General features: G+C 40.9%; 1 protein-coding gene across 1 annotated transcript in view; it reads right to left on the minus strand.

Annotated features, from left to right (window-relative positions):
• The window catches only part of LOC132384871 (caveolae-associated protein 1-like), a 56,132-nt gene extending 47,206 nt beyond the window's left edge, over positions 1-8,926 (minus strand). The window contains exon 1 of the mRNA XM_059956482.1: positions 8,248-8,926. Within this exon, the coding sequence (XP_059812465.1) occupies positions 8,248-8,706 (459 nt within the window). The 5' untranslated portion in view covers positions 8,707-8,926. The remainder of the gene's footprint in view (positions 1-8,247) is intronic.
• Positions 8,927-10,334: the final 1,408 nt, after the last annotated feature.

Here is a 10,334-nt window from a genome sequence, read left to right on the forward strand (position 1 = left end):
TTTTGTGTGTGTTGTTGTTTGAATTTCCAGCATCTGCAGATTTCCTCGTGTTTGATCTTTAAGTACACAAATAAGTCAGTCTGACTTAAACATTCACTACAATAAATACAAATGAAATCTGGTGCATACAGTATATACACATATAGAAAATCAAACTCACACACACTAATCCGTCCATAAAAGGAAAAGGTTAATTATAGTTGCATAACTTTCTTATGACTTGGTTTCCTAAGTTAGCTTTTAGCAATTAAGGATTGAAAAATCCTTGGACACTGAACTGAAGAGCTTGGTAACTTATTAATAGCATCTGCATAATAATGTAAAACAATTTAAAAGGATCAACACAGCAGATGTGCATAATGTTACCATCCTCTTCAGAACTGTCTGAGGGTCTTCATTGTAGATTAATCCTATGCCAAGCCTTGAGACGAGTGAGCCTCTGAAATAAATCTATTATCTCGTTTTATTATAACCCAGCTGTTGAAAGGAAACCTCACTTATCGCCAAAATGACAGATGACATTTACAACTGAGGGAACCAAAGAAAACCTGTTCACTTCTGTGGGAAGCAAAGAAATGGGTGCATCAATCAATATAGAGTACTGTGCAAGAGTCTTAGGCACATGTAAAAAAATTCTGTAAAGCAAAGGTGCTTTCAAAAATAATGAAATGAAAAGTTTCTAAAAATCCAAAACATTACTATAAAGAGCAGTGAACAGTAAAAAACTAAAGCAAATCAATATTTGGTGTGGCCACCCTTTGCCTTTAAAACTACATCAATTCTCTTTGGTACACTGTCATGCAGTTGTATAAGAAAATCAGCTGACAGGTTGTTCCAAGCATCTTGGAAAACTTATCACAGTTCTGCTTCTGACCCTCCAGGTAATCCCAGACAACCTCAATAATGTTGAGATCTGGGCTATATGGAGGCCATACTAACTGAAACCATATAAAAAATCTAGGGTGCCTAAGACTGTAACACAGTACAGTACTGTACTGTACAGTAGCACAGTACTGTAACCCACCAGTTACACTTGCTTCACTTGTTATGTAACTTAATGTACATTTGGAATACTCAGTGTTTGGGGGTTAAGAGTGAGGGCAGAGGGTTGAAATGAGCATGAATGAGTGAAATTCAGCTTTAGGGATGGAACAATACAAGTAGCAATTTATTAGTTGTCTTTATGGGCCTTTTCAGTATTTTATGTACATACCTTGCATTAATCAATCAGAAAGAAAAGTTCTGGAGATTTGTAATGATTGGTTGATCCAAGCTCACAAATCACACAACTACCAGCACTGAATTTCATTCTTTTTCTCGTTCATTCACTGTTTTAATGGTGAAACTGCTTCATAGCTTTCTCGGTCTTATTTTGCTGTCACCATTTTGCTTCCTATCTAGCCATGGTGTCCAGGTAACCATCAAAAGCTACATCAGACTGTTTGCAAACTGGTATCGTATGTGACACCAATAATGCCACCTGTGAAATTGCCTACCATAACTTCTACAACAGTACTTTGTCCTGTGCTTTCATTGCCTATGGTTGACTCTTCCTTCTCATTTTCTGCTGGCATCCCACAATCTACAATATGCAAACTTCAGCTCACCTTCACCCAAGGCTTTGCTGTAAAGGTCCTAATTTGTATTAGAACTGGTAAAATCATCAGTTTTCCCCATCTCCTACCACGACTACAGTAGCTCCCTTGAGCTTCCCACCTGCACTACCCAGACCCCAACCCACTGAGCCCACTCACACTACAATGATTGACCGAGTGGAAAAAAAGGTCTTTGAGCGTGTTGACCATGCTAGATTGCTTCAGTTATGCCCTGGACCCCTGTACATAATAGGATTTTACACTAGTAAGCCCATGAAGGTACTTTAGATGCGAAAGATTAATGTGCCATTCCAGGTACAGAAGACTTTCTCCGCCACTAAATATTTTAAACATTTTTCATGACAGAATCATGCATGGTGAGTCACTATGTACAGTCAAGTGTGAGTCAGATAGATTCTTGGAATACAGAAGAATCCAAGATCATACAGGGAAACTTATGTTGAGACTAAGGTGAACCCAACCATGATCTAATTGAATGGTGGAACAGTTCCAAGGGAGATTATGGCTTACTCCTGCTCATTGGTAGACTATGTGAAGGATGATTTTCACTGGGCCTCTTCCAGCTGAGAGCGGGTGCTTTCCATCCAAAAATGTAAATAATGGCAAACCCAACTCCCTGATTCCCATGTGGTAGGACAATCCAAGAGTACAACAGTGTGGCAACTCCTTGTGAGCTGACTTCAACACATCTCTTCATAACATTTATTATAATCATTCTACTTCTAACTACTAACTAAATCCAGAGAGTTTAAGAATAAATTAGAATCATAAAAACATAGAAAACCTACAGCACAATACAGGCCCTTCGGCCCACAAAGTTGTGCCGAACATGTCCCTACCTTAGAAATTACTAGGCTTATCTATAGCCCTCCATTTTACTCCCTCTATTTTACTAAGTTCCACGTACCTATCTAAAAGTCTCTTAAAAGACTCTATTGTATCCACCTCCACCACCGTTGCCGGCAGCCCATTCCACGCACTCACCACTCTCTGAGTAAAAAACTTATCCCTGACATCTCCTCTGTACCTACTCCCCAGCACCTTAAACCTGTGTCCTCTTGTGGCAACCATTTCAGCCCTGGGAAAAATCCTCTGACTATCCACACAATCAATGCCTCTCATCATCTTATACACCTCTATCAGGTCACCTCTCATTCTCCGTCGTTCCAAGGAGAAGAGGCCAAGTTCACTCAACCTATTCTCATAAGGCATGCTCCCCAATCCAGGCATCATCTCCTCTGCACCCTTTCTATGGTTTTCACATCCTTCCTGTAGTGAGGCAACCAGAACTGAGCACAGTACTCCAAATGGGGTCTGACCAGGGTCCTATATAGCTGCAACATTACCTCTCGGCTCCTAAATTCAATCCACGATTGATGAAGGCCAATGCTCCGAATGCCTTCTTAACCACAGAGTCAACCTGTGCAGTTGCTTTGAGCGTCCTATGGACTTGGACCCCAAGATCCCTCTGATCCTCCTTTTAACAGATTAAAAAAGTCAGCAGTCCTAGTCCTATATCTCTTACTTCCAGCATTCAGATTTACCTTCATCTCCTGGTATTTCAGATTTCCTTCAGCTCTCCTCCTAAACCCTTCCCGAGGCACACCCTATCCCCCTCTTTCAGCCAGTAGCACCTTCTCAAGTTCAAGTTCCCGTACTCTTTACCTTATCATACACTTTCCCTTTTCTCCTCTCCTCTGCCTCGCTGTTTTTCTCTCCACATCTGCTGACTATTCTCAGTAATTTTTGTTGCTAATTGTGAGCTTTGGAACAGGTTTGCAAAGGACACAACTTAGGGATGTTTCTCATCGGTCAACTAGCTTTTACCATACCACATCAGCAAAGAACAGTAATCTCCCTGCAGGTTAGTCTTAGAGTTAAACAGATGTACAGCACAGAAACTTTCAAAGTTCAAATTGCTCATTGAGATGCCTTTCTACGCTTGTCGCATTTGCCCATATAAGGACTGTGTCTCTCTACTTCTCCTCAATCCGGTACCTGTCCAAATACCTTTCATATACTGTAATTGTATCTGCCTCTCCTCTTCCTTTGACAGCTCGTTCCATGCAATTACCACCCTCTGTGCAGAAATCCTGGCTCGCAGCTCTTGAGCTTGGACCAATCAATGTTTCCAATGACATCCAGAATAAAGTGGGAAGAGTCCCGCATCCTGGGTGGCAAGTCTACATCTCAGATCACAGTAATGTGTCAGCTTGTTCTCTCAATTATCAGAGCAGACTAGAGTACATGAATGTATCTGACTCGGATAATCACCAGCTCTGTCACAAGGGACACGCTCAGGTCCTGATGTTCCATCAGCAAACACGACAAAGATGGTACTTGGAGTAAGCTGGGGACCTTCATAACCTCAGCAGTGCAAATGGTACAATAATTCTCTGCATGGTTCAGAAGCAGAGGCTTATGATAACAAGCACATAAGAAATTGTAGGTGGAGACCGCAAAATAGCTTAGATCTATCTGCTATTCAGTAAACCATTGGTTGCTTATCTACCTCAGCTACTACCCTTCACCATGACCTTTTGATACTTTTAATCTCTGAAAGTTTATCACATTCAACTTGGTCAACTGTCGCAGAAAATCCCGTGTAAAGGCAGCAATGCTCATTCTCCCTTCAAAGCATTGGATGGATTGTTCAATGTGGCAAGAGAGGTCAATGAAAGAATTGTTAGATTGAAAGGCCATAGTAAACTGACCTTTAAGCGGGATGTTTTGGTATCTCTGCTGAAGGTGGGTGTCTGATTTAGGCCCTTGTTTTAAAGGTTGGCTCCAATCTTGCTGTTATGTCCAAACCCAGCACATTCTTTTCTCCATAGCAGTACATTAATCCCTTTTGTCTATAGTCACATAGAGGGAGCAAAGAAATCTGAAGCAAACTCCCTCTGAGCCTAAGTCCAAAAGATGAACACTTTCAGCCCAATCTTTTTCTCTGGAACAGAGTGTGTTTTTTCCAGTAAAACTTTGAAGTACTGCAGACTCTGCATCATCAGCGGTCATATAAAATAAAGCCATTGCTGAAATGGGGACCGGCTGTGTGCAAATTTCAGCAAAAGAATCCTACATGTGTTTTTTATGGATTCTGACAAAGCTCCAGCAGCTCTTTTGAACTCTTTCAGTCCCAATAAGACTTAAAAAGTTTCAAGCCAAAACCAAGGTTAACCAAGAATGTATTAAACAATAAGTATTACTGATCATTAATATTACTGATTATTATGTACACTCCGCTATTTCTAAGTGGGTTGCGTATAAATCATATAGGAAAGCCGTGGGTGCAACTGAATAGGTACAGTTCTAGGGCTGTGTGGGACTTTACAAGGCTCTGGTGAGATTTGATGATGTGGAAGGAATTACATCACTGGACGTCAACTGACCATTCATCCCAACAATTCTGTGCTGCTGTTTGTTCCACAGAATCCTTTCCTATCTTAATTTATACTCCTGAACTTGCCCTTCTAGTTCTTTTGACTGGAGAGTACCTGGACAACCTGAGCCTTCAGCATGTACTGGGTTAGGTTTAGGCTGGGTCCAGCCACCCCATATTGACCTGGTCCAGTATTTTATCCAGGTCATGATTAAATATGGAGTTTTACTGCATGTGCATTCTGCTCTTCATCAGTTGCAGTGTATGTGTGACATAGAAAATGGGATTTTTCCCCACTTTTTTGCAAATGCCTCTGAGTCAGATTGGCTGTGGAAAAGTTAAAACAGTGCTGGGCAGGGGTTAGATCTGGGCTGACTGCTGTTAGAGCAGAGTGTGCAAGTTTTAATTTTATACCCAAACAGACCCCAATTTTCTGCCATATGATCTTATCTAGCTTCTGTGTAAATCTATCTTCACTAAGCATCACAAGCACTCCCCATGTAGCAGTCCCCACAGTTTTCTAAATTAAGGAATGTTTCTTGATTCTCTATTGACAATTATGTGATATCTACAACACTGAGCTTTGGGCTCCCCTCATCAATGGAAGAGATCGTATCATCAAATAACAAAACAGTAAGTGTATTGTTTTCAAGATTACGTGAAGTGTAACTGTGAATAGGTATATCCTGACTTGGCCTGTTAGGGAATAATTGCAAATACCCACCGACCATTAACAATTAGACGTTATTTCCTGCAGTTGGTATTTTTTTCTCTGGCGGATATTAGTGAACTGCTGGTGTGTTCTCATAGACTGATGTAAATGGTTTTTCTTTGTTGCTATCTGCATTGACACAAAAATTTGTATATGTGGCAAAAAAATTTGAAATTTTCACTTAGAAGCCACTTTATGAGGTGCTTCCTGCACGTAACAAAGTGGCTATGGGTGTATGTTTGTGGTCTTGTTATTTGGTTATTTGAGTTACTGTCACCTTCCTGTCAGCTTGAACCAGCCTGGCCCTTCTCCTCTGAGCTGTCACATTACCAAGGCATTTTTGCCTACAGAACTGCTGCTCACTGGATGTTTTTTGTTTTTCTCACCACTCTCTATAAACTCTGGAGACTGTTCTGTGTGAAAATCCCAGGAGATTAGCAGCTTCTGACATAGTCAAACCACCCTGTCTGGCACCACAGTCAAAGTCACTTAGATTACATTTCTTCCACATTTGGATGTTTGGTCTCAACCTCTTGACCATGTCTGCATGCTTTTATGCATTGAGTTGTTGCCACATGATTGGCTGATTAGATATTTGCATTAACAAGTGGGTATGGGTGTTTTTCTCAGAGTTTGTTTTTATAAATCAAAAGTACAAATGCAAGGAAATCATCCAAGTTAAGCCAGCTCTTTCAAATACCCTTTCCACTTGGTGATGGCAAATTGTCAAACCCTTAATTTTACTTCTTCTGTTATTGTCACATTAAGATATCTTTCTGCAATACTTCAGTTTGCATTACTGTAGTTTGTGCCATTCTGCTTTGCACCCATCACTGTCTCTGTTGCTACATTTATTATTACCATATATACATTGTTTACTTTGTGAGCTTCACACAAACTAATAATCTGAAAAGTTAAAGTGTAGAAAGAAGTTGCCTGGCATATTCTTATCCAAATGCATTCTCCCTTCCTTTCCACTCTATCCACATAGCACGTTCTTTCTTTTAAATGGTCTTTTTTTCGTTTCCTTATGCTATGTCAAAAGCTGTTTGAATAAAGGAGTTATATTTGCTTACATGTCCAATTTCTTCCATTTCCCTTCTCTGATATGTCTAATTATATGATCAGAGTTGAGGATTTATCAAAACACTGAAGACAAGATTTTGCATTGCTGCATTTCAAAATATTTTGCCATTTTAAAAGATATTATTACTTTCTCTCTTAAAGTTTGATGAAACCCCTGGTTTCTGAGCTTTCCTTCATAACTACAATCTTATATTTTTGATAGCAAGAAAGTGAATCTTCACAGATCATTCCCCAGGCTCAGTTATCACTCCTGTCAGAGATATGCACAGAACCACATACAATACTCTAACTGTGATCCAATAACTGCCTTGCACCAATTTAACAATCCTTTTCTTTCATAGTCTACACCCCCGTGAATAAATCCTCCAGCTACACTCACTTTAATTTCCATTCATTTTAATTTAAAATCTTTGAATTCCATAAAAGTTCGAATTGAATTTCAGCTTGTTAAGTTTAGTTTGTTTGACTGCTTCTCAAAGGCTTTGCATGTTTTAAGGAATAAACCTGAGGAAATGTTTAACAAAGTTGCTTGAGTTGCACCTGAATTCCTTAATATTTGTATCCTTTTTATTGGGCCCATCCCAGATCAAGCATTGCGGTCGGTGGCGGACAACTCCCACTGTCTGCCCTCTGCCACTCTCTAACTGAAGTTGTGCTGAACATGGACAAGCATTTCCTTTTTACTGATGTGCAGGAGCAAAACTCAGCATAGAAGCTGTGAAGCTTGATTCTTTTATTATTAATATTACATGTGATTTCCAGTCTGCGTCAGATTGACCGAAAATATATTCCTAGCCAAGAAAAAATATTTGCAATATTTTGCAATATCTTAATTGCAGCACCATGCAGGCAAGATAACTGTGCAGAAATAGATGTTTGAAGTATTTTGGAAAGGGTTCCCTCAGTTTGCTATATTAGTGATGTTAAGTGGTGCAGCCACCTTAGAACACCTTTAGAGTTTCACTTTAATAAGATAGGAAATAATTGCCTCCAATACAGAGACAGACAATACCAGACAATATCTCCCAACTTGTAATATGCTTGATGCTCTTTGCATCTTAAGTTGAATTGTCTGATGTGTAGTGAGGACCTGAGTTTTGTTTTGTGTGCAAACTGGAGTCTGGTTATACGCCGGGGAGGTCGCTGTGAAAATAGTTGGAGTAACTTGTTATGCCAAAGAGGTCACCGATCAGCATTCCTGACAGTACAGATACAGTTATCTCTCACCCCAGATAACAAGCAATCCCATCCCATTCTTGACTACTTCTGAATGAAGTTTACTGTGGTTACTCTTCATTAACATTAAGACAGTAAGCCTCAAGTGAAAATAGACTCTTTGATGGCTAGATAGGTGCATAAACCCTCATCCACAAACCACGCACACACACACACACACGCACACACACACACACGCGCGCGCGCCCGCGCACTCTTCAAATCAGCAAACATCTTACCTGATAAACCATTACTTTGAAGTTATTCCGTTTCAGTAACACGGCCTCATTCGCTTCGAGTTTCTTGATCTGTGCTGCCTGCTTCTCCATGTTGTGCTTGATGGTCTTGACGTTGACACTGACTTTCCGAATCTTCTCCAGCATCTTGTTGACGCTGTTGCTGGAGGTTGCCTGTGACTTGGTGAGCTTGCTCAACTCATTCTGAATGGTGAAGACAGCGTTCTCCATCTCCAGATGCCGCTGCTCCAGCTGCTGTTGGCTGCTTTGGATCTGATCGACCATGCCCACCACTTTGTCCAGGAGAGTGAGCACCAGTACGCCATTGAACTGAGGCTCCGGCTTTGAGCTCTCCTTCTGCTTCTCTGGCTCCGGGACTTCAGGGATGTTCTGCTCCCACTCCTGCTCCTGCTCCTGTTCCTGCTCCTGCTCCTGCTCTTCAGTCTGCATGATGTCTGCCATAGTTGCAAATGTCAAACTAGGACTGAAAATACTGATTGAACCTAGGTTCACTGTGCTGGGATGGAAGCCAGTCCCGTGGAGAGAGAGAGAGAGAGAGGAGCCTGTATGTATGTGCTCTCACTCCAGTTACACAGCTGCTCAAGAAGTGTCCAAAATAAATCTGCAAGCTTAAAAGGACACCAGCTACTCCACCTAGCTGCACAGAGCGAGACTGCTGGAGTTCATGCCAGCCCCCTCCTTAAATTGTTTGAATAGTTGGGAGGGAGTTGAAGGCTTCCAATGCAAGCACAGGCAAATCTAATGAGGAATGCGCACCGCCAACAACAAAAAAATCCGAGACCTGAGATAGGAATGTTCAGAGAATTGGGCTCTACACTTTGCATAACAGACTCTGGAAATACTGCTGGATGAATCCCGCTTCAAAACAGGCTGCTGCACAAACCAGCTACGCATGTCTACTCATACAAAGGGACAGCTGTAGTAAATTTACTAGTCTAAGCTATTTCTCTTAATAAAGGAAGGCAGTTTCTAGTACAGCCGGTAAAATTCAGCAACAGTTAACATCAATTTCTATAGTTAGCAGAATGAGCACCAATCTGCATGTACAGTAGATTCTCACTATTATCTGCATTTCTCCGAAGATGATAAAACTTCCCATCTGTGAAACATTCTGCACATGAAACAGGCTAGAAACAGCTGGAAACACTTCCTAAAAGAGGTTTTTCTTTGAATCAGCGTGCTAAAATGACATCAAGCATGTAGGACTCAATGCAAAAGGGAATCTCTTTAATGATGCCTTTATGCAAAGCATCAGAGTGAGTGTAGAACATGGAGAATGCTTTCTTTGCTTGATTTTATACACTCAGCAGCCAATTTATTAAGTAAACCTATACACTTGCTCATTAATGCAAATATCTATTCAGCCAGGCATGTCACAGCATCTCAATGCATAAAAGCATGCAGACGTGGTCAAGAGGTTCAGTTGTTGTTCAGAACAAACATCAGAATGGGGGAAGAAATGCGATCTAAGTGACTTTGACCATGGGATGATTGCTGGTACCAGACGAGGTGGTTTGAATATCTCAAAAACTGCTGATCTCCTGGGATTTCCATGCACAACAGTCTCTAGAGTTTACACAGGATGGCGTGAAGAACCAAAATACATCCAGAGAGCAGCAGTTCTGTGGGCGAAAATGAGGCACGTCAAAGGAGAATGGCTGTAAGCTGACCGTAACTCAAATAAGCATGTGCTACAATAATGGTGTGCAGAGAGCATCTCTGAGCACATAACCCATCGAACCTTGAAGTGCACGGGCCATAGCAGCAGAAGATCATGAACATACACTCAGTGATCATATATTTCTTAATGCAATTCAATCATCTTGGAATGAGTTTATTATATTTTTCTTCAACTATCTGCTCTGCTGCAGAGAGGACATTTTCTCACTGATTCCATCTTTGAGTGTTCTTCCAGATGACCAATTTCATGGAAAATAGCATTTAGGAGAGGAATTAGGGAGTGTTTTCGATATGCTCTAATAAATCAGCCATGATGGAATGGCAGAGCAGACTCAATGGACTGAATGACCTAATTCTGCTCCTATGTCTTATGGTCTTATTCAACCACA

This window comes from Hypanus sabinus, chromosome X1 (assembly GCF_030144855.1).
Source record: "Hypanus sabinus isolate sHypSab1 chromosome X1, sHypSab1.hap1, whole genome shotgun sequence".
Taxonomy (NCBI): domain Eukaryota; kingdom Metazoa; phylum Chordata; class Chondrichthyes; order Myliobatiformes; family Dasyatidae; genus Hypanus; species Hypanus sabinus.